The 25284-nt window shown below is 49.4% G+C and overlaps 4 protein-coding genes across 4 annotated transcripts; 2 read left to right on the top strand and 2 right to left on the bottom strand.

Moving 5' to 3' along the window:
* Window positions 1-3552: 3552 nt before the first annotated feature.
* On the bottom strand, window positions 3553-4257 carry LOC147964079 (uncharacterized). The gene has a single exon (XM_087529817.1). The coding sequence runs from the start codon at window positions 4255-4257 to the stop codon at window positions 3553-3555; it is 705 nt and encodes a 234-aa protein (XP_087385943.1).
* Window positions 4258-5058: 801 nt separating this feature from the next.
* Window positions 5059-5700, bottom strand: LOC147964078 (uncharacterized). The gene has a single exon (XM_087529816.1). It carries the CDS (start codon window positions 5698-5700, stop codon window positions 5059-5061), a length of 642 nt encoding a protein of 213 aa, XP_087385942.1.
* Window positions 5701-9638: 3938 nt separating this feature from the next.
* LOC125513046 (BTB/POZ and MATH domain-containing protein 1-like) lies at window positions 9639-16040 on the top strand. The gene is made up of 2 exons (XM_087528666.1): window positions 9639-10169; window positions 15513-16040. Exons 1-2 carry the CDS (start codon window positions 9639-9641, stop codon window positions 16038-16040), a joined length of 1059 nt encoding a protein of 352 aa, XP_087384792.1.
* Window positions 10565-14023, top strand: LOC147964077 (uncharacterized). The gene has a single exon (XM_087527631.1). It carries the CDS (start codon window positions 10565-10567, stop codon window positions 14021-14023), a length of 3459 nt encoding a protein of 1152 aa, XP_087383757.1.
* Window positions 16041-25284: the final 9244 nt, after the last annotated feature.

Genomic DNA, 25284 nt, shown 5'->3' with positions numbered 1-25284 from the left:
ACAACTTCAGGCCACTCCCCCTCCAAGTCCGGCACAGCTTTAGGCCACTCCTCCTCGTCCAACTCAGTCACGTCAGCCGTCTCCGCCGCCTAAACAATCGCAGAAGAGACACCCCGCAGCTATGGTGCGTAGCGGTACGAGTCGAGGTAGTACAGGAAGTACAAACAGAGGCAAGCGATATAAATATGGTCCAAGCCTCGCGCCTCTTCAGCAGAGGCCTTATGACAAGTCTGAGGAGGAAAACGCAGCCATATCGAAGGTCGAGGTGGAAGCCCATTTTGCACCGAAACCGCCACCGCTGCCAAGGGAGAAAGTGACTGAGGAAACGATTGACCACTTCATTCGTATGGCTCAACCACCAGCTCTGAAGCCTGTTGACACAGACTATGAGCGCCACATCAGGAAGTTAAATCGAGCACGTCTACAGAGGGAAGCGAGCTCGAGCTCGAGGAAACAACAAGCAGCTGTCAAAAAATGCGGGAAAACCGTTCCCCAGCTGGGAGAACAGGCGGCGCAATCGATCCCCTCGCTTGTTGTGCCAACAACACGTGAGAGTACGCGCGCCCAATATTATTGTGGGCAAAAAGTTTACGTTGCCGAGGTGGGAAATGTGGTAATAACCTAGGAGCATATAATGCAGGCTGAAATTCTCAATATCACTGTTGGACAACTCCTCGAGATCGAGCCCATGCCTGTGCTTACAGAGGAGGAAATAAAACGGAAATATGTCCGGGGCGAACCTTTGGTCAAGCCAGACGAGGTCAAGAAGCTCCCAACGAGAATGTATGAATTGCATCAATGGTACATGGGCATTACCAAGAGTTCCAATCGAGAGTCTCTCATGGTGGAAGTTAAGAAGGATCATTACTACCATCAGAAAGCTGTGGCCGTTGAGTATAATGAACTGTTTCAGTTATACAATCAAGACGCACTCGACAAATCTATCGTCAGTTGCTATTGTCTGTAAGTGATTTCTTTCTGTAATTTAAGTCTCAAGCTAGCTGTAGTAATCCTTTTGATCAATCATTACCTTTAATTATCCTCACTATATTCTTTTCTGTGGTATTATGCAGGATGAAGATGTATGAAATGGAAAAAGGTGAACGCTATGGCATTGGGTTCATTGACCCAAACACCGTTAATGAATACACATGGAAAATAGATGCATATCATGCAAAGCATATAGAGGACAGCATGCTAGAGTTCTTGAAGCGCCTCAAATACCATGAAGATATACTACCTCCTTACAACTTCCAGTGAGTCACACTGTCTTGTATTACAAATTCTCTGTTTTTTCCTACTAGCTAGCTACATGTTTTTGCTTACATATGCCCGCTTAATTAAGACATGCAAACGTGTGTGCATGCAGATTTCACTGGATCTTGTGTATCATTAAAGTTGACGCCGGAACAGTTGAAATACTGGACTCACTACTCAAAATAAATTCTGACTATAACAACTTGTTTGGGATAGTCAACAGGTAATTTCAATCATTATTAACTATATATCTCGGTCTATTTAGTTCATCATTTCCTGATATGAACTATTTAATAATCCCTTTATTCATTTTCTTTGTCGGCGGGCAGGGCTTGGGCAAGGTTCTTCAGCGTCACTCCAGGCGAATGGAAACAAAAGCTGAAATGGTTTCGACCCAAGGTAAGTAATTAAGTAGTACTAGCTAGCTAACTAGCTAGCTGCCATCTCTTTAATTATCATGCTTGATTAATTATTATCTGATCAAATTCCATTCTCGTAAAGGCCCTTCAGCAGGCGCAGGGGACTGATCTGTGTGCATACTGCATTTGCGAGAACATTCGCATGATGGCGTCCGAAAGGAGCAGATCTCAAAGACAGAAATGGGTACGTTTGTCACAACACTATTCACAATTTTTACACCATTATCGATATTTAGTCACATAACTAATACACATGCATATTGATCTCCTTCTTAACAGTTCACAGAAGTGCGGGACAAGCTCCTAGAAACAGAGTGCGTACAAGCACTTCAAGAGGAAATATGCGGATTTTTGCTCGACCAGGTCATAGATCCGAAGGGAGAATCCTATTACCCGCTACCGCCCCCATGAACCACTTCCAATTATCATATTGTTCTCCGAAGGCACCAATTAGGCTAATGCCACTGGCTCCGAAGGCAACATTGTAGTAGAAATTGTATATAGCTATCTAATTGTATATATATATACATGTGTGTATGTCTGAATTAATTAATATGGTGGTTTGTGAGACATTTGATGATATATATATATATATATGATCGGTTATACTAGAAATTCTATTATATATATATATATATGCATAACGTGTACAATGTGTAGTATCGTAAAATACCAGCAAACGAAAAAGAATTAAATGGAAAACACAAAATTAAATGAAAAAGAAATCATAAACCCAAAACCCCCCAACATTTTAATACCGGTTGGTGTTACCAACCGGCACTAAAGGGCTCCCTGCCCCCGGAGCTGGCTCGTACCACGTGGTTGGCCTTTAGCACCGGTTCGTGCTGAACTGGTACTAAGGGGGGGGGGGCTTTAGTGACCACACTTTAGTGCCGGTTGTGGAACCGGCACTAAAGGGCCGTACGAACCGGTGCTATTGCCCGGTTCTGCACTAGTGGCCGCCTCACATTTGTGATTCTTTTTGACATGGTAACACGTGTGATATACATATAACAAATATCAAGTACCAGTCATATAAACATTGACCTAACAAAATTGAAAAGGTAGCACAATGCTGAGGACCACTATCCAACAAAGAATTAGAATCAAGACCGATGATTCCAGTGAGCTTGACTCCAACATCGTCACCCATCCCTAGTACTACCACTCAGCGTGGTTACACGGCTGATATGCAACTTTTCGGCGACTAAGACATTGAAGAAGGAAAACGTGTATGTCATTCACAAACCACAAACTTAGCGCATAGTCCAACATCTTCCGGATGCCGCCAATGCATATCACAACTGCATCTGCTCCTGGACTACATCACAAGCTCTGTGCCGGCGCCGGAGCAAACGTCGCTGCAACGGCCGAGCCTGGTGACACAAGTCCCCCACAAGGATGTCGCCGCCCCCACCACCAACCTCGCTTGAATATACTAGTTTTCAAAACCATGCCTGACCATAGAGTCGTTAGCCTTACTGGGAAAGAATTGTAGGTTCTTTATTCAGTGCCTCTTTCACCGTAGTAGAAGTCAAGACTTCGAACGACATGAAACCTAAGTTGTTAGAGAGTAAAAGCTAAAGCTACACGATCTGTACGCACGGATCTGGTGACCCTCACCACGGACGACCGATGCTCGTCCGCGGAGAGGAGCCGCCTGACGTCGTCGGAAGGCCAAACTCGTCTGGCCTAGATCGCTTTCTTTTCTTCCTCAAGAAGAAAGAAAACGGATCTGTCCCCCTTGGCCCGTTCCGTTGCCCTCACGTTTGTGATTACCAAGGAGACCGGCGCAGGAAACACATCTGGGTAAATCTCCGGTAAATATGGGCACAGTTGAAAACATCTTTTTTGAGGTAAAGCAAAGCTTTATAGATTAACGGTGTCCAGGTGAATCACCTGTGACACAAACAGCCACACGGGGCGGTACATTCGAGTTCCAACTCATACTATCATTAGGTAAATACATACGACCAATAACTTCTAACTCATGGGCTACCGAGTTGGCCTCACGTCGGCAATAGCTGACTCTTTGGTGTGAGAACCACATCTTAAGCTGGAATTTGATGTCCTCAATGACGGCCGCGTAGGGAGAGGAATCCACCTTGCGAAGATCCAAAGCTTCAGCCAGCAGCTGGCAGTCCGTTTCAAAGATCACCCGCAGTGCACCCAGCTCACTTGCGACTGTAATGGCTGCACTCATGGCAATGACCTCAGCCCCAAATGCATCGGATACATTTTCATGACGGCCTGCATGGGCCGTAATCACATTCCCAACGGAGTCCCTCACCACCAAGCCCCAACCCCCAAACGAGTTCCCGGGCTGGAATGAGCCATCTATATTAATCTTGAGCATCTCTTCAGTTGGCGGCTGCCATTTTAGCTGAGTAGGTTTACCTTTCTTCAGGGAAAAGTACTCGAGATACTCCAGAGCGTTGCAGTGGGTACGGCGCATGACTTCTTGTGCATCGACAACCAGCTCTCCCTCCCTTATCTTATTTCTATTACTCCACCAGTGCCACCAGAAGATAACGATCAGCACTCTTTTATTTTCATCTAGCTCCCACAGCTTGTCCAGCATTGCATGCACGTCAGGGAATCCCTCCAACGCCTCTCGCTCCTTCTCCAGGCCCAGCCCCCTCCAGACTTCTTTGACCGCTTTGCACTTGATAAACAGATGGCCTCCATCTTCTGTTACCCGGCCACAGAAAAAGCATTTGTTGGTCTCTAGTTTCAGTCCCCGTTTCTCCAAGTTAGTACACAACGCTAAGGCTTCGTGTTTCATTCTCCATATGAACATCTGAAGTTTCTTTGGGCATGGGAGTTTCCAAATGCGTTTCCAAGCATCATCTCCATGTCTATCAAACTGGCCAGCCACCTCTGAGCTACAGCCCGGACTCCCAGTCCGTGCGTGCTTAGCCAATTGGGATTGCAGCTTATACCCACTTCTCACCGAATGTATACCTTTACCATCGTAGTGCCATGCTATGAAATCTTCTACTCCTTCTCTCAGCGGTATCTGCAGAATGTGACGGGCATCCTCCGGCCAAAAGGTGTCTTGGACCATTGCTTCATGCCATCCACCCGTAATTGGGCACATCAACTCACTTACATGGGTTATAAGATGCGATCCTTTGGGAGTAATCACCTGTCGCGACCAAGCCCGTGGTATCCACGGGTCAGTCCAGATTTTGACGTTTGTACCATCACCAATCCGCCATATGTATCCTTGTTTAATCAGCTCCAAACCTTGCAGAATGCTCCTCCAAGAATAAGAGATCCCCTCCCTCGGTTCAGCTTCCAACAAATGGCAGTGAGGAAAATACCTAGCCTTTAGGACCTTTGCTCAGAGACTGTCCTGATTTTGAAGGAGACACCACCCCTACCTGGACAGCATTGCAAGGTTGAAGTTATGCATATCTCGGAAACCAAGTCCTCCTTTAGCTTTCGGCAGTGTCAGTTTGTCCCAACTGATCCAATGCAAAGTGTTTTCCTTGTCCTGCTGGCTCCACCATAACTTCCCAAGCAAACTATTGATTTCTGAACACAAGGATTTGGTTAGATCGAAGCATGACATTGCATAAGTTGGAATGGCCTGAGCAACTCCCTTCACCAGTCCTTCTTTGCTCTCTTTAGCCAGTAACCTCTCCTGCCAGCCATATACTCTCCCGCAGATATTACCTTTGACATAAGCAAATGTTTTCCTCCTTGATCTTCCTACATGCACCGGAAGACCAAGGTATCGTTCGTTCCAGTTCTCGCTATTGATCTGTAAAGCATTCTTGACTAATTCTTTTGCTTCCTCCGGGGTGTTCGGACTGAACATGATGGCCGACTTCTCCACGTTAATACACTGCCCTGAGCAGTCCTCATACAGAGCCAAAACATCATGCAATGCGGCCGCCTCCTCTTGGTTCGCCTTCAACAAGAGCATGGAATCATCAGCAAAGAGAAGGTGAGACACACTAGGAGCAGCTGTACATATTTTGACCCCGGTGATACTTTTCTTCTCCTCCGCCTCCATTAGCAGGGCAGATAATCCTTCCGCGCAAATGACAAACAAGTATGGCGACAACGGGTCTCCTTGCCGCAGGCCTCTAGAAGGACTGAACTGTTCCGTTCGTGTACCATTAACCTTTATCTGGTATCGTACAGTAGTTACGCATTTCATAACTAGCTTCACCCAGGCCTGCTGAACCCAAGCTTTGTCATCATAGCCTCTAAGAAACTCCACTCGACCCGGTCGTACGCCTTGCTCATGTCCGCCTTTACTGCAGCATAGCCTTCCTTACCATTCCTCTTGTTCATCAAGTAGTGTGAGACCTCATAGGCAATCAACACATTATCCGTGATCAATCTGCCGGGTACAAACGCACTTTGATTATCTGAAATGATCTCCGGTAGCACCACTTTGAGCCTATTAGCTAGGACTTTGGAGACCAGCTTGTATATTACGTTGCACAGGCTAATTGGCCGAAGATCTTTGATCCTTTTCGGGTTATGAACTTTGGGTATAAGAACCACAAGGGTATCGTTCCAGCCTTCGGGGATATCACCACCATTTAGAACGTCCATGACATCCTCAACCACTTTGTCTCCCATAAACTCCCAATGGCGCTTGAAGACGACGGAGGGCATGCCGTCCGGCCCCGGGGCCTTGAGATCTCCAATATGATCCAATGCGGCCTTAATTTCTTCCCTTGTGAACTCCGCATTAAGGGTCGAATGCATGGTGGCGGTGACGCGTGGTTTCACCTTTTCAATGAGTTCAGGTGTTCGGCTCCCCGAGCAAGATGTAAAGAGGTCCTGAAAAAAAGAGCACACATAATTAGTTAACTCCTCTTCCTTCTTCACTACTACCCCATCCTCCCTCCTGAGCTCCTTTATCCTATTAGCTTTTTTCCTCGCTGTCGCCACTGACTTCAGATAGCCTGTGTTTCTATTTCCATCCCTCAGCCACCACACATGAGCCCTTTGTTTGTAATGAGTATGCTTCTTTTCTTCTAACTCCTCCACCAGCCGCCTCAATCCAGCTTCCTCTAAAATTTTCTCTTGTGACACAGGCTCAAGCATGCATCTCTCCAAGTCTCGGCGTGCCTTTTTCAACCGGCCTTCTAGCTCTCCCACGACCTCCTTATTCCACTTGGTCAGCTCCCCCGCCACTGATCGCAAAGTGTGTGCTACTCCTTCATTCCCCCCCCCCCTCCTGCTCGCATTCCAGGCCTCTCGAATCACATCAGTGCAACCTTCCTCTTGCAGCCAGCGTGCTTCAAATCTGAATCCTGAGTCTCCCCTACTCCAATTACTCTCCGCACCCTCCGTACAGACTATGACTGGCCGATGATCAGAATGCCGCGGCTCTCCATTGACAACTATAAACCCAGGGAATTTGTCACACCATTGCTCGTTCGCGATCGCCCTATCCAACCGTTCACAAATGTATGTATGTAGCTCCTTACTATGGTTCCTCCAGGTGTATATGTCACCCTCGAATCCAATGTCCCGCAGCTCGCATCTGTTTAATGCCTCCCTAAAGCCGTCCATGCAGTGTTGTGGCCGGACCACACCGCCTTCCTTCTCTGTACTAGAAAGTATTTCATTAAAGTCCCCTAGGCACAACCACGGCCTTGTATCTTGATGTTGTTGTTTCAATAAACCAAGAGTTCTCCATGTTTCTTTCTTCCTCGCCGCCTCAGATTCCCCATAAACCCCCGTAAGACGCCACTGTGAACCATCTCCTTCTGTTATATCAACGTCAATATGCCTTCTTCCATAGGATCTTAACGCCACATCCACCCCTCTCCTCCAGAATAATGCCACCCCTCTACTTCTCCCCTCCGCCTTCCATGCAGTCATGTTCACTAAGCCAAGCAACCACCGAAACCGATCCAACTCCTTCTCCGTCATCCTTGTCTCACAAAGAAATAAAATGTCGGGATCCTCCACTCTTCCCAACTCGAGAAGAGAACGAACTGCCGGGCCATTCCCGAGCCCCCGGCAGTTCCAACTAATTATTTTCATTGCTCCCAGCGGGGCTGCTCCTGCAGCCCGGCCAATATGCTAGCATTGTTGGTGTCGTTCTCCTCCCCTGCAATTACACGTACTGACGCGTCCATCACCCCTCCCTTCTCCTCCTCTCCCTCTCCCCCCTTTTCCTCACCATCCACACGTCCTTTCTTCGCCCGGTTAATATCATCAATCTCCATCTCGCCTCCATCCCTCTTGCCTGCGACTGGTAGCTGTTCTTTTGATGTTTTATCCATATTGTTTGCATCTCTCGGTTTCCTTTTAAATTTACCTCCAGCTTTCCCCTTCTACGCATGCCCATGCACGTGGTTTCCTTGTGCCGGTCTGCTATGTGATCCTTTGTTTCTACTCATATCAGCCTTATCAGTACATGTGTATCCCCTGCCGGCTTCTGTTATATGAGCCTGCACATCAGCACTCATGTCTCCCCCCTTCTGCTCTCCTTTTGGATCAGAGATGTTTCCAGTGTTAAACTCCAGTCTCTTTGTAGTTTTACTGTTATCCGAGACCTTCTCCTCTCCATTTTTCTTCTTCAGTGGACTAGTAACTTCATAGTCATCTCCACCTTCCTGACGGCTCCGGCTTCCTGAATTTCTACCTTCCTTATGCCAAGACGGCGCATCACTGCCCGCAGAACCACTTCCTCTACCCAGGTTATAGTTCCTCCTATCCCCATAATCAGATGTTCCACTCCCCACTCGGCCCCCGCTCCAGCTCCTACTCCCGCTATTTCCTCTTCCATCTCCCCATCTTCCCTTCCTTCCATCATCTACTCTCTTCATCATCTCCTGTACACGCAGCCAGGGGCCAAACTGGGGTGCATCACCCTTTGGGGTTTTTACCACGCATTCCTTCTCGCCATGGCCAATTATACCACAGGTGTAGCAAAAATCCGGCATGTGTTCGTATTCAAACCTGCACCAAAGGATCTTTTTCTTTCCCTTGTTCTGTACCGGACCAACCATATCTGCATCCCCTTGACCATCCCCCTCTCTGTCTAGCAAGAAGCCCCTCATCAATGGTTGTTGGATGTTTAGTATCACCTTGATCCGTAAGAACTTGCCAACTGCTTTCCCATCAGGCCCAACATCCACATCCACCACTTCATGGAAATCCTTTCCTATCAGTTCGCCAGTTGCCCTATTCATCGAGCCGAGCGGGAGCCCAAAACCCGAACCCACATAGGGATCAGATTGAAGTCATATTCTGCCACAGTTTTCTCTGGGTCAAAGACTTCCATTACCAGCAACTCCTTGTCAAACCACCATGGTCCATCCTCCAAAGCTCTTCTCCAACCTACTGCCTGCCGAAAGGTGAATAAGAAGATGTTTGTTTCTAGTTCCGTGCATCCCACCCCTTTGATTGGGCACCAAATTCTTCCCAACATGTTCCCAATCACGCTCGAATTCACTGGTTTCTCCGAGAACAACTTCCCAACCGCCTGCGGATCATCCTCTACCCACTCAATCACCTTCCCCTTCTCCACCTTCTTCAACTTCAAACCCCTCTTCTCTGCCTCCGAAAGCCTAAGCCCCCTCAACATCCCCGCCACCTCCTCCATCCTCCCAATCTCCTCCTCACCTGGACTGAACGTGGGATCTTGACACCCTCGCCGTACACTGGGTCGACGGACGAGAGACCTAGACCTGGCCGTAGTCACAGAGAGAACGGCAGGCCTGCGTTACTGGGAGGATTGACGACCAGGAGCGAGAGGGAGCCGACGAACCCTAGGGTAGATCGGATCGCCTCCAGATCGCCCCTGCGCAAATTACGGAACCGTCACCCAGGACGGACTTTGTATTTCGACGCCCCACTTAGCTGGACCCGCAGTTGAAAACATCGATCGATGTACGTCCGTGGCTTTGTCCGCCCATCGATTCGTTTAGATTAGATCGATTTTGTTTCTCGAAACCTCTTCGCTACAAGTTCGCTGCCATGGTAACCAAGTCCTCCTCGGCGGTGGTGGTTCACGCCGGCGAGCACCTGTTCAAGGTCATCGGCCACTCCACGATCACGGGCAAGATTCTGCTCACTTCCGACACTTTCCGCGTTGCTGATCACGACTGGGCTATCATGTACTACCCGAACGGCGATGCTAGGGTCGTCAACGACCAGTTCAGTTCGATTTTCCTTAAGCTGATGACTGCTGGCGAGGAAGAGGTCAGGGCCTACTATTCCTTCTGCCTCCAGGACCCCGCGGCGCCGGCGACAGGGGAGAAGCACAAATACAAAACCGGCCCCAAGAAGTTCTCATCCACAGATTGGGGCTGGGGTAGGAGCAAGTTTGTGAGTAAGGCCGATTTGTCCGGGTGCCTCGACGATGGCTGCCTAGTGATCAAGTGCACCATCGAGGTCCCAAGACTGATGGACGACCAACAGGAGGGCGACGAAAATGACGGCGTCATCGTCCCACCCGCAGACCTAAGCAAAGATCTAGCTAATCTTCTAGACAGCGGGCTCAAGACTGTTAGCGACCCTGACGGCGCGGACCCACAACCCAACAGGCCACAATCGGAAGCGGCGCGGCCCAGCCGCGCCAGGAAGCCCAACGCCAAGTACGCGGGCCCAAAATGGGCCACGGCCAAGCCACGCATTACTTAACCTGGAGGCGACGAAGGGAAGGGCATCCAGTGGATCAAGGCGACGGCGGCTCGGCTCTTATCCCCTTCCTCTTCCTTCCCCAGACGAACCCTAGATCGCAATTCTTGTAATCTGTCTCTGTAATCGCCACATATACTGCTATTAATCGAGAGTGCTAGTAGATCCTATCATCTGGTATCAGAGACACCAACCACCACCCTCCCCGCTCCGCCCTGGCGCATCTCATCGAGACGCGCGGTCTCCACCAAGCCCGTGAAGCCATGGATCCCAGCGTCTCTGCCTTCCTCACCCGCTTCGAGACCAAGATCGAGGCCGCGATCGACGGCCTCACCAAGGCCCAGCACACTACGGCGACGAAGATCGATGATCTGCTCAGCTGGCGCCCCGATCTCGAGCGACGCGTCGCAGATCTCAGCGATGTCGTGGCTGCTCTTCAAGCAGCGCCACAACCACCTCTGACGGAGCCAGAGGACCAGCAACCGCAGCCGCCGGGCGACCACATCGGTACCTCGGCAGGCGCGGCCGGCAACACCCAAGGGCCCCATGGCCACGGCGTCACCATCAATCCTCGGGGGTCCTCGGCGGTGCCAATTCCGGCGCCGCCGCCGCCCCCGGCATTTGGTCAGTATGATTCCCTGGTTCCTTCGTCTGTACCCTTGTCGCCTTTTGCTCATGCAAGTCAGCTGCTCTCTGGCCTGGGTCAGGCGCACCCATCGATCACTTTTCCTCAATTTTCGGACGAAAACCCAAACCTCTGGAAAACATTGTGCGAACAATATTTTCAGATGTTTGGAATTCTGCCTTCATTTTGGGTGCCTATGGCAGCCCTCAATTTTTTCGGATCGGCTTCGATTTGGCTTCAGTCCATTCAAAAACGGCTCGATGAGCTAGATTGGGAGGCGTTCACAACCCTGTTGTGCACACGCTTCGGGCGAGATCGACATCAGATGTTGATCCGACAGTTTTATACTGTCCGCCAAACCACCACTATTGCAAATTACATTGAGCAATTTGAACTGATTATTAATCATTTGAGCTCATATTCGGATTCGATTCACCCATTCTATTTTCTCACCCGTTTTGTCGAGGGCTTGCGGAAGGATATTCGCGCTGTCGTGCTGGTCCAGCGGCCACCTGATCCGGACACGGCATGCGCGCTCGCGTTACTGCAAGAGGAAGTAGCAGAAGGCGCGTTCGGATCTCTTCCGCGACCACCAGAGCTGGGAGTGCGCACGACCATGCCTCTTCCGCCGCCACCAACACCTCCAACACGCCCGGTACCTGCTGCTCCCGCAGCGGATCGACGGGGGACCGAATCAGCACGCGCTGATACGGCGAAACTCAAGACCCTGCGCGACTACCGACGAGCGCGCGGGCTATGTTTCAAGTGCGGCGAGCGTTGGGGACACGATCACGTGTGTCCCACATCCTTGCAGCTCCACGTTGTGGAGGAACTCCTGGAGCTCTTCGGCATCGACGACAGCATCGATTCCTCTTCGACGGCACCATCAACTGAGACAGTTATGGCGATCTCTCGTCAGGCTCTTTCCGGCGGTGTCTCTGCAAAGGCATTTCAGCTTCGGGCATGGATTCAGGGTCAGGAAGTGCTCATGCTTGTGGATTCTGGCAGCTCAACTTCTTTCATCAACAACACACTTGCAGCGAAGCTGTCAGGAGCGCGACCTCTACCACGCGCTTGCAAGGTTCGGGTTGCAGATGGGGGCGAGCTGGCGTGCATCTCTGAACTGCCAGCTTGCGCCTGGTACACTCAGGGCAGTGAATTTGTCACAGATATGAAGATTCTGGCGCTAGGCACTTACGATGCCATCTTGGGGATGGATTGGCTGGAAGCAAACAGCCCCATGACAGTGGACTGGCGTGCCAAACTCATTGAGATCAAAACTCCTGAGGGTGTCACTCGTTTGCAAGGTCATGAAGCTCAATCTTCAGAATGCTCTGTGATCAACGCGTTGCAATTGCAGAATTTGTGCAGAACAGGGGCCATAACACATATGGTGTATGTATGTGCACCTTCAGCAGAGGAGAACAACCCAGATGCAGTGCCAGCCAATATACAACAAGTAGTCGATGATTTCTCTGCAATATTTGGTGAACCAGTGGGACTGCCACCGCGGCGTGACTGTGACCACAAGATACCACTGATTCCAGGCGCTCAACCTGTCAACATACGGCCCTACCGCCATAAGCCTGACCATAAAGATGAGATCGACGCACAGGTGGCAGAATTGCTGCGTCAAGGAATCATACAGAAAAGCTCCAGCCCCTTTTCCTCTCCGGTCATTTTGGTAAAAAAGGATGGCACGTGGAGGATGTGCATCGACTACAGGCATTTAAATGCAATCACCACAGTGGCTAAGTTTCCAATGCCCGTAATTGAAGAACTGTTGGATGAGTTACACGTAGCAGTATGGTTCTCCAAACTGGATTTGCGGTCAGGATATCATCAAATCTGGCTAGCGCCAGGCGAAGAGTACAAGGCGGCCTTCCAAACCCACTTAGGTCACTATGAATTCAAGGTGGTCTCCTTTGGATTGGCTGGGGGCCCGGCTACTTTCAACGGAGGCCTCCACAACACACTCCGGCCCCTGCTGCGCGAATGTGTGCTACTCTTCTTCAACGACATTCTCGTTTTCAGTAAAACTCTTGAAGATCACGTCAGTCACCTGCGACAAGTGTTTCAACTGCTGCAGCGAGATCAGTGGAAAGTTAAGCTCTCCAAGTGCGAATTCGGCCAAAAGCAGCTGTCCTATCTAGGTTATGTCATCAGTGAAAAAGGCGTGGCCACAGAACCCAGTAAGATTCAGGCAGTCAGCGCATGGGCAACCCCAACGGACACAAAAGGGGTGCGAAGTTTCTTAGGCCTGGCTGGCTATTACAGACGCTTCGTGAGGAACTTTGGCGTAATCGCACGACCCCTGTTCAACCTGTTAAAAAAGGGAGTCCCCTTTGTCTGGAGAAGCAACACTGACATAGCCTTTCAGTTACTCAAGCAACAGCTAATCTCAACACCAGTTTTGGCCTTACCCAACTTTCAGGAGCAGTTCGTGGTGGAAACCGATGCTAGTGACAAAGGAATTGGAGCTGTTCTGCAACAGAAAGGGCACCCCATCGCTTTCATGAGCAAAGCCTTGTCACCACGCTATCAAGGACTGTCAACTTATGAAAAAGAGTTCTTGGCAGTTATTGTAGCAGTGGATCAGTGGAGACTGTACCTACAACATGCAGAGTTTGTGATATATACAGACCAGAAGAGTCTAGTTCATCTAGAGCAACAAAGACTTACCACCCCTTGGCAACAAAAAGCTTTCACTAAGCTCTTGGGCCTTCAGTACAAAATCAGATACAAAAAAGGCTCGGAAAACACGGCCGCTGATGCTCTGTCTCGCGCCAACTCTTCTGAGATACTATCTGCAGTGACAATCTGTCAACCTGCGTGGTTGGAAGACATCAGCAACAGTTATAACAGCAACCCTCAAGCCCAACGTTTGCTCGAGCAACTTGCAGTTCGGCCAGACCCAAAGGGAAGATTTGCACTGCAACAAGGCATTCTTCGTTTCCGCCGGCGCATATGGCTGGGTGGATCGACAGCAATGCAGCAACAGATCATCGGCGCCTTCCATGATAGTTCACTGGGGGGCACTCGGGCTACCCAGTTACATATCGCAAGGTTCGACACCTGTTCGCTTGGCCAAAAATGAAGACCCACGTGCAACAGTATGTGCAATGCTGCCCAGTCTGCCAACAAGCAAAACCAGACAGAGCGGCGTCTCCAGGTCTGTTGCAACCTCTGCCAATTCCGAAACAACCTTGGGATCTTATCACTATGGATTTTGTGGATGGATTGCCACAATCTGGGAAGAACAACTGTCTTTGGGTCATTGTGGACAAAAGAACGAGATATGCTCATTTCTTGCCCTTAGCTCATCCATATACAGCGTCCAAAGTGGCCCAGCTCTACATGACTCAGATCTACAAGATACATGGATTGCCTGGGGCGATTGTCTCGGACAGGGACCCGGTTTTCACTAGTCACTTTTGGCAAGAACTGTTCAAGTATGCAGGCACTGAACTTCGACTGAGCACAGCAAACCACCCTCAGACAGATGGCCAAACAGAACGCGTGAATCAGTGCGTGGAAACCTTCTTACGCTGCTTCACACATGCATGTCCGAGGCGCTGGAGTTATTGGATACCAATGGCCTAATTTTGGTACAATTCTTCACATCACTCGGCCATCGGCATGTCACCTTTCAAAGCCATGTTTGGCCACGAGCCCAAGTTCTGGGGCATCTCGGCGTCCACTTCATGCTCAGTCCCGTCCCTGTCTGCTTGGTTGGAAGAGCGCGCAGTCATGCAAGACCTGATACAACAACACCTGCATCGAGCCAAGAACTACATGAAGATACATGCTGATCAGAAGCGCTCTCTCCGCGAGTTTGAGGTGGGCGATCAGGTTTATCTGAAACTTCAGCCTTACATTTAGACATCAGTTGCTCCTCGCGCAAACCACAAGCTCTCCTTCAAATTCTACGGACCGTTTGCCATCATCCAGAAGATCAACGCGGTGGCCTACAAACTACAGCTGCCACCGCAGGCCACGGTGCACCCAGTTTTCCATGTGTCCCAGTTGCGCCGAGCTTTGTCACCTGGTACGACAGTTCAGCCCGAACTTCCTTACAACACTAATGCTTTGGCTGTTCCTGGTGAGATCCTACAGTCTAAATGGCGACGCAAGAATGGCGACATGATCGAGCAAGTCAAGGTCCGATGGAGTGGCGCCTCCAATCTGGATGACACATGGGAAGATCGACAAGCTCTGCAGGCTCGCTTCTCCCACGCAGCGGCTTGGGGTCAAGCCGCCACTCAAGGAGGAGGGGATGTTAGCGACCCTGACGGCGCGGACCCACAACCCAACAGGCCACAATCGGAAGCGGCGCGGCCCAGCTGCGCCAGGAAGCCCAACGCCAAGTACGCGGGCCCAGAATGGGCCACGGCCAAGCCACGCATTACTTAACCTGGAGGCGACGAAGGGAAGGGCATCCAGTGGATCAAGGCGACGGCGGCTCGGCTCTTATCCCCTTCCTCTTCCTTCCCCAGACGAACCCTAGATCGCAATTCTTGTAATCCGTCTCTGTAATCGCCACATATACTGCTATTAATCGAGAGTGCTAGTAGATCCTATCAAAGGCAGACCTGACCATCAAGATCGGCTGGTTCAAGAGATTCAAGGTGCACGCGTGCGTGCTTGCTGCGAGATCGCCCGTCTTCCGAGCCCAGCTGTGCGGTGCCATGATGGAGAGCAGAGAAAGCAGCATCCGCATCGAGGACGTGGATGCCAAGGTTTTCGAGATCCTGCTGCATTACGTGTACAATGATCGTCTGCCGGAGTCTATGGACGAGACAACGGAGGAGACCACAAACATGGCGCAACATTTGCTTATCGCGGCTGATCGTTACGCAATGGAAAGGCTAAAGCTGATGTGCGAGAGCAGGCTGAGCAAGGCGCTGGATATCAACACGGTGGGTTTCACCTTGGATCTTGCAGAGCAATACCATTGTCAGCAGCTCAAGGATTGCTGTCTCAGGTATATGACAAGAAACAGCAAGAGATTACAAGAAATCATAAACAGCGAGGGGTTTGCTCAACTAAAGCGAAACCACCCACAGGCTGCATTCGATATTCTTGGACAAGTTATTGCCTTACTGGCAACTTAGTCATGTCATATCAACATGAATCAAGTGACAATACATCTTGAAAGCAGAAGCATATACCAGCTTGATCTCTATGTATTTACTGGTGTGTCATGAATTTGGTTTGTCTAATTGGGCTGTGTGAATGTCCTTGACCCACTACTTTAAAGCATCTTCCATGGCTTGTATCTTATTTTCTGGTAAGAGTGTTTATTTTAAAAGACTACAACTAGTATAATACAGTGTATGGTGATAAAATATAAAAGTTGGTTCTTTACATACAAGCTTACTCCCTCTCCTCATATATGTGTGCTACATCCCGGTATCTTGACCTTTTTCGTGATCAATAATATTTTACTTGATGTACATACTTTTTTTCGAAAAACTTTTGATATATCCATCTTCAATCATGACAGTTCATCGAATATCAGACATGATAAAAATTACTCCCATATTCATAGGCCGCATTCGATATTCTTGGACAAGTTATTGCCTTACTGGCAACATAGTCATGTCATATCGACATGAATCAAGTGACGATACATCTTGAAAGCAGAAGCACATAATACTAGGTTCAACTCTATGTATTTACTGGTGTATCATGAATTTGGTTTGTCTAATTGGGATGTGCGAATGTCCTTGACGCACTACTTTAAAGCAGCTTCTATGGCTTGTATCTTATTTTCTGGTAAGAGTGTTTATTTTATAAGACTACAACCAGTATAATACAGTGTATGGTGATTAAATATAAAAGTTGGTACTTTACGACGACAAGCTTAATTACTCCCTCTCCTCATAGATGTGTGCTACATCCCGGTATCTTAACCTTTTTCGTGATCAATAATATTTTACTTGATGTACATACTTTTTTTTCAAGAAACTTTTGATATATCCATCTTCAATCATGACAGTTCAACAAAAATCAAACATAATAAAAATTATTCCTCAATTCATAGACCACCCAGCGACGACTAGAGCAGTGAAGCGTGCCTACCGTCATCGCCCAACACTAGCCGGAGCCGAGCAAACTTGTTGTAGTAGACAGTCAGGAAGTCATCATATTGTAGATAATGATGGATTTATAGCAACAACTAGGGTTTGAGAGGTATTTATAAGAGCTCTCCCCAGGCTTCCTCAGTAGATGTTGGTTCTCTCCTTTGATCCAAGGGCTCAAAATGAGTCAAATCCTCTCCCCAACACATCAGAGTGTCTATGGATATTTGTGGGCATTCGGTTTGGTGAAGATAGTTGCAGATGCCCTGACCCTCAAACTTTAATTCGAACTATGCACTTTGAATATATTTTATGTTTGAACTTAATATTTTCCTCACCTAGTACTCCCTTCGATTCATAATAAGTGTAGCAGTTTTGAACTAGACATATATTTAACCTTAGTTCAAAAGTGTGACACTTATTTTGGATTAAAAGGAGTAGAATTTATGTATAAAGTATATTCTTTCCTATCCATATTAATTTTATGTTTGAAATATGCTTTTTCTTTCTGAATAAATTTTGTTTATTGGAAAGGCATCCATAAATTTTTACTAACCCCGCCTTTTAAAGTTTCAGCCACACAGGAGTTGGGTGGACCCACCTCCAATTGCCACATGCATAAAATTCTTGTACGACCGGGTCGTACAGCCCCCACGGTGAGACCATCTCCCGCAAACTGACATGTAGCATAACTGATCTCAAAGCAATATCCTTAGGTCAACTTCAACGGGTCACTCCATTTGGTCTGGCCACGTCCGTTTGGAATGAAATGGACACAAATCGCGGGCCAATATGCGCCCGCGAACGGACGAGCGTACATTTTTTGTCCGCCCTCGGCCCATTTTCAGCCCAAAATTGGGTCGCGTTTGCATTGAAATGGACAGCGAACGAATGCACGCGGGCGCTCTCTTTGTCCTCCACGTGACCTGCATGTCAGTGGAACATACCTCCTTCTCTATGCGGCATGCACCTCCCCCCGCCACCCTCCGCCATAGCCACCACCACCCATTTTTCTGGCTGCACAATAGCCCCACAACATCTACACAAATCCCTCGCCCCTCGCCGGCTTTTGGAGGAGTTCTTGCTGGTGTTTGTGGGCTTTCTTCACAGCCTCGGGTACTAGAGGAACCACGGCCGCCAGCAACCCCCATCTGCCCCAACACCGCCCGCCTCGCGCTGCAAGGCCACCTGCCGCACTCGTCTCCGCTACTACAAGCCTACTTCGTACGGGGAGGCTGAGGTGCTCTTCACCGGCCGCGTCTCCACCACAACCGCAAGGTGTTCGCCACTTTGCTCGCAAGTTACCATGGATAATGGGGACGAGTATTTTTTTAACAACTTCGTTTGTTCATCGGATGACTTGTCACCGGATGGCGAAGAGCTTGTGGTTGCTGCATTGATCTGTTAGGGAACGTAGCAGAAATTCAAAATTTTCCTACGTGTCACCAAGATCTATCTATGGAGAGACCAGCAACGAGGGGAAGGAGAGTGCATCTACATACCCTTGTAGATCGCTAAGCGGAAGCGTTCAAGTGAACGGGGTTGATGGAGTCGTACTCGTCGTGATCCAAATCATCGGAGATCCTAGTGCCGAACGGATGGCACCTCCGCGTTCAACACACGTACAGCCCGGTGACGTCTCCCACGCCTTGATCCAGCAAGGAGAGAGGGAGAGGTTGAGGAAGACTCCATCCAGCAGCAGCACAACGGCATGGTGGTGGTGGAGAAGCGTGGCAATCCTGCAGGGCTTCGCCAAGCACCACAGAAGAGGAGGGAGAGAGAGATGCAGGGCTGCACCAACGAGAGATCGAATCGCGTGTGTTATGGGCAGCCCTAGGCCTCATATATATAGGGGAAGGGGAGGGGCTGCGCCCCCTCTAGGGTTCCCACCCCTAGGGGGCGGCAGCCCTAGATGGGGAGCAAGGGGGCGGCCAAGAGGGGATGGGAGAGGGAGGCGCACCAATATGGGCCCTAAGGCCCATATCCCATTAGGGTTTGCCCCCTCTCCATCTCTTAGGCGCATGGGCCTTAGTGGGGCTGGTGCCCTTGGCCCATTTAGGCCAAGGAACACTCCCTACAGCCCATGTGCCCCCCCGGGGCTGGTGGCCCCACTTGGTGGACCCCCGGGACCCTCCCGGTGGTCCCGGTACGTTACCGATAAACCCCGAAACTCTTCCGGTGACCAAAACAGGACTTCCCATATATAAATCTTTACCTCCGGACCATTCCGGAACTCCTCGTGACGTCCGGGATCTCATCCGGGACTCCGAACAACATTCGGTAACCACATACAAACTTCCTTTACAACCCTAGCGTCATCGAACCTTAAGTGTGTAGACCCTACGGGTTCGGAAGACATGCAGACATGACCGAGACGTTCTCCGGTCAATAACCAACAGCGGGATCTGGATACCCATGTTGGCTCCCACATTCCACGATGATCTCATCGGATGAACCACGATGTCAAGGACTTAATCAATCCCGTATACAATTCCCTTTGTCTAGCAGTACGATACTTGCCCGAGATTCGATCGTCGGTATCCCGATACCTTGTTCAATCTCGTTACCCGCAAGTCTCTTTACTCGTTCCGTAACACATCATCCCGTGATCAACTCCTTGATCACATTGTGCACATTATGATGATGTCCTACCGAGTGGGCCCAGAGATACCTCTCCGTTTACACGGAGTGACAAATCCCAGTCTCGATTCGTGCCAACCCAACAGACACTTTCGGAGATACCTGTAGTGCACCTTTATAGTCACCCAGTTACGTTGTGACGTTTGATACACCCAAAGCATTCCTACGGTATCCGGGAGTTGCACAATCTCATGGTCTAAGGAAATGATACTTGACATTAGAAAAGCTTTAGCATACGAACTACACGACCTTTGTGCTAGGCTCAGGATTGGGTCTTGTCCATCACATCATTCTCCTAATGATGTGATCCCGTTATCAACGACATCCAATGTTCATGGTCAGGAAACCGTAACCATCTATTGATCAACGAGCTAGTCAACTAGAGGCTCACTAGGGACATGGTGTTGTCTATGTATCCACACATGTATCTGAGTTTCCTATCAATACAATTATAGCATGGATAATAAACGATTATCATGAACAAGGAAATATAATAATAATCAATTTATTATTGCCTCTAGGGCATATTTCCAACATGATCGTCAATGACCACATTGCCAGGCGGTGACCTAGGTTCAGAGGATCAATCCCGGGCCATGCTCCAGTGTTGAAACACAATAGACAAAGCGGGCATGCCCTGCTCTATGCCGATTACTTTGAGGATTCCCCGCTCTTCAAACCCCATCTTTTCCAACTTCGCTTTCGGATGGCGAGGCATGTGTTCAATCGTATTCGAGAAGGAGTGGTAGCATATGATAATTACTTTGAGTGCAAGAAGGATGCCCTTGGCAAGGTTGGTTTCTCCTCTTATCAGAAATGCACTGTGGCTATTTGTACGCTTGCATACGGAATTCCGAGTGATCTTATGGATGAGTACGCCTACATGAGTGAGTCCACATGCCCCACTTCAATGTACAGGTTCTGCAAGGCCGTGCTAGCAGTGTTTGACATTGAGTACCCGAGAGAGTCAAATGTCGGAGGTACAACCCGGTTGTTGGCAATCAATGCAGATAGAGGCTTTCCGGAATGCTTGGCAGCATAGATTGTAGAACTGTTCATGTGCTTGGCAGGGGCGGTACAAGAGGCTTGCGAAAGTTTGCACTATCATACTAGCTAGAAGCAGTGGCTTCACAAGATCTTTGGATATGGCACTCTCTTTTCGACATGGCTGGTTCTCATAATGACATGAACGTGCTCCAGCGTTTTTCAGTGCTCGCAAGGCTTGCAGAAGGCCACTGCCTAGAGGTAAACTTTGGGATCAATGGCCACCATTACAACAAGGGATACTACCTAGCTGATGATATTTATTAGCAGTGGTCAACTGTTGTGAAGACAATATCCAATCCAGAAGGAGAGAAGAAAAAACGATTTGCCCAAGCACAAGAGAGTGCTAGGAAGGACGTGGAGCGTGATTTTGGTGTGCTTCAATCTCGATGGCATATCATTCGACACCCTGCACTGACATGAAGCACCGACAAGGTTTGGGAGGTGATGACTGCTTGTCAGATCATGCACAATATGATCGTGGAGGATGAGCGTGATAATAGCATCTACGACCAAGGGTTTGAGCAGTTTACCCAATTCATCATGAAATGCTTGATTGGCATACTCATATGCAACTCCAAAATGACTTGGTTGAGCACATGTGAAATCACATTGACAACTAGATGTATCGTTAGAAGCCTACGCGGACACCTCCTCCCCTAAGGAAATCCTAGGGTTTCTCTGCCTCCCGCCAACGTCGCTGCCGGTCCGCCTCGTCTCTGATGGCCTTAGGGTCATCACAGCGCGGTGGATCCTGGGCCTTACCAACGGGAGGGCTCTGTTTTAGATGTTCCTTCGATTTTTCTTAGGGTTTGTGCCATGCTTAGGAAGATGAGACGACATCGGCTCCCTGATGATGGAATAAGTTTCTCCCGACCTAGCCCTCGTCCCGGTGGTGCGTCTAGCATCGTCGGTGGGCGTGTCGAGGTGTGTCTCCGGCAGATCTGTCCTTGGTGGACTTCCTCGGACCCGGTCGTAGTTCATCTGTGTTTGTGTGTCTTTCGGTTGGATCCTTTCGATCTACGCTACTCTACATCGGCGGCAGTCGCTGTTCTACTACGCTGGTCCTATGGGGCTTACCACGACGACTTCCCAATTATCTACTACAACAAAATTTTCCTAACTCTGACAAGGGAGGGGCGATGATGATGGCATGCCTTCGGCAGGCAACAGTGTTTGTAGTCATCGCTAGGTGGTCTGCGGATCTGGATGTAGTTTTTATTATTTCTGATATTCATTGTACCGCCATGATTGAAGATGAATAGATTGGAAGTTTTCTTACAAAAACAAAAAAACTAGTATATGTATCGGTTTATTTTCTTTCAATGTATTCGTGACAATTTAAATTTGGTTGTAAACTTTGTGTTGTTTATTCGGTTGTGAAACTATTTATTCTTATGATACTACTTGATTTATTTGGTTGTAAACTATTATCTTCGTTTCTGAATATAAGGCTTTTTAGGGATTTCAATAGGAATTGCATGCAGACATATTTTAGGGCATGTTCTGATCTCCTCCAGCTTCTCCAAACTCCACGAATCCAGCTTCTTAGCGCAGCTTCTTGCTCCATGTAGCGAAGTCATTCCGTTCGGCAGCATCGCTACACTTCTCCATCGCTAGCATGGGCTGGCAGCGTCGCTGGCCTGCCTAAGCGCCATAACGGGCCGTCTGGAACCAGCCCAGTTCGGCCAGCCCTATGTACGAGAGAGGGAGCCGCTCCTCTAGCGATTCATTTTCTGTTTTGAGGGGGAAGATAACGAATCGTTTTCTTAGGCGGTGGCAACATCGTTGTAAATACTCTCAACTCCCACTTCTTGCTTTCGTGGAGCTGGATTTCCCTGGCTTCTCTAATTTGCATTACGGCCCAGCTCAACTTCTCGTTTCCAGCTTCTATGACCTAAACCGTCGGGACAGATTCACTCCAGAATTTTTAGAAGATAGAAGCTGGAGGAGATTAGAACATGCCTTAGAGTGTAGATTCACTCATTTTGTTCCGTATGTAGTTCGTACTGCAATATGTAAAAGGACCAATATTTAGGAACACGAGGAGTATATGCAATGTTTTTTTAGTTAAAAAATTGTCTAAATTTGGTCGTCGGCTAGCCAGACCAAATGCGTCGGCTGCGTTGGGCGCACTAGCACCGCACTCCCAAAACCGGTCAGATGGTGTCCATTTGCCCGACCTAAATGGAAAAAATCTGGACAAAACGAACATCCGTTTGGGGTCGCCCGTCGGAGTTGGCCTTTGATTCCAACAATTAGTCCCAAATCTCATGTCTTTGGTGTTGTCTCCTCTCCTTCGTCGTCCATGATCACCATCCTCCATGGTCTCCTCAGCCAGACTGTCTTTAAAAAAAAGGCGACGGGCGAGCCCGAGGGAAGGTTCGAACCTAGCCCGGCTTTGAATTAACAAAGTCATCAACCAACCAGGATTACAAACTAACAGCTTACAAAGGAAGAAAACAATAAAACGATAGAGATACAAAGTGCTAGAACAACTCATAGCCTAACAACAATAGCAATAAAAAAGTGGAAGAAGGAGCCCGGCCTGAATTGCCAAGTCCAAACATCTAGGACAACAGCTACACCAGCATCAAGGTGAGAACAACAAGAAGCACCAGCAACGGTGGCCATCGCCTACTCCCGCAGAACCTGCCGGCACGCCATTCGATTCAACCTCCGAGGAGGACCACAATCCTCTTGCCCTGGCTCGAAGGACGTCGTAACGTCGGAAGGTAGAAAGCTCACCGAGAGCCGCATTGACAAAACCAACATAGCATCCCGGACATGAGAAATCAGAGTTTGAACCACAACCGTAGGGCTCCCGTGACCTCACCACCGAGCACAACCAACCACACATCCAAACAAGACTCGAAGAATGATAGTGCAACAAGAAGACCAGCGAAAGAAGATGCACAGGAAGACGCTACCATCCGCCCTCAAACAAGCAGCAAGCGCCAACCTTGCTTCCACGCATCCCGTACGATGCCTCCTGGAAGGGATGAGACGACAGCACGCCACCACGGTCCACAGGGGGAACCAGAGATTTCACCACAAGAAGGGAAGGTGACCGGTGGGAGGGGACCTCAACAAGGCCTCCAAGGAGGGACCCGACACCAAACAATGGTGCCGTCTATGTCGTGGCCGCGCCGATGAACAAGGGTTTCCCCCGATCCCGCTCCACACTACGTCCATACGGCCATAGATCAGATCTGAGGGGCGCAAGCCAACTGAGAGGAACAGAGATCTTCATCAGAAGCAGGAACGCCAACCGACGGGGCACCCTACCATCACGGTACACGTCTGCCGCAACCTCGCCGCCCACAAGGCCGAAATCACAGACTAGCACCCATGGTCGCCGCTCGTCGTAGAGCCGACACATCACATCCACCGCCAGCCAACAACCCCGCCACAACCACCCAGGACACCTCCACAGCCACCATATAGCCCCGGGAGAACAAAAGTGCGTCTGTGGCCGAAATTGATGACCACCAACTGCTAGAGCATAGGATCCGGCGACTTGAACACGGCTATAGCGAGCTTCAATAGGTGCAGGGCCGTGAGCCATGCCCAATGGGGGAAAGCCGGAACGAGCAGGCGCTGCCATCGGAACCAGCACCAGTGCCGGATCCAGCGGAAAGGGCAGCCTCTCGAGCGTCCAATGGGAGCCGCCGAGTCTAGAGTTGGGGAAGAGCGCCGCGCAGAAAGGGGATAGACGGAGACCAGAGCGAGGGTTAGGGAGCGTGGAGGGGGATCGCAAGCGAGGATGGCGCGAGGGGAAGCCCCGCCGCTACCAACCACCGTGGGGGCCAGACCGGCGAGGGCCGACGGCGGCGGCGGGGGAGGAGAGAGCCAGGAGGAGGGGCTTGCACGGCGGCTAGGGTTTCGCCCATGAGCCGCCCGAGGAGGACGACGCGAGGGGGAGGGTGGTGGCCTCAGCTAGGCTGTCTTCACTACCTCCTCTACTGTCTCCTCAGCAAGCCAACATGCGTTAAACTTTAAACTTTCTTCCATAAGTAGGTTTGTCATTAGCGACACCAATAAGGTGACTAGTATCGAGCATAATGGACCGTTTTGGCGAACCAACATGTGGTTGGATGGTTAGAAAGACAGTGATAACCCCAGCTCATCCGGGTTCAAGTATTGATGCTCGCATTATTTCTGGATTTATTATAAAATTTTGGCGATGCTCGTTCAGTGGGAGGAGACGTTTTTGTCGACTATAAGGCATATGTGTTGATCTTGTCAATCTCAAGATGATATGCCCGTCAATCTATCGTATGTGCTTATAAAGGTAGGGTCTGCGTGTGTGTTTTTATAGAGATGAGTGTATGCGCATATATATGAACGCCTGTGTCCCTAGTGCTTTCTTAAAAAAAAAGACCGTTCTGTTGCCCTCCTCACGTCTGTGATAAGCAAGAGACCGGCGCAGGAAACACATCCGTAGCGATTAACAAGTACCAGCATCCGGGTGAATCTCCGACAAATATACGCGCAATTAAAAACATCGATCGATGTACGTCCGTGGCTCTGTCTGCCCATCGATTCGTTTAGATCGATTTTGTTTCTCGAAACCTCTTCGCTACAAGTC

The sequence above is a fragment of the Triticum urartu genome, chromosome 6A (genome assembly GCF_056163025.1).
Source record: "Triticum urartu cultivar PI428250 chromosome 6A, HENAU_Tu73, whole genome shotgun sequence".
Lineage (NCBI taxonomy): Eukaryota > Viridiplantae > Streptophyta > Magnoliopsida > Poales > Poaceae > Triticum > Triticum urartu.
The sequence above is the reverse complement of the archived record's forward strand: the minus strand, read 5'-3'. Positions and strand labels throughout refer to the sequence as shown.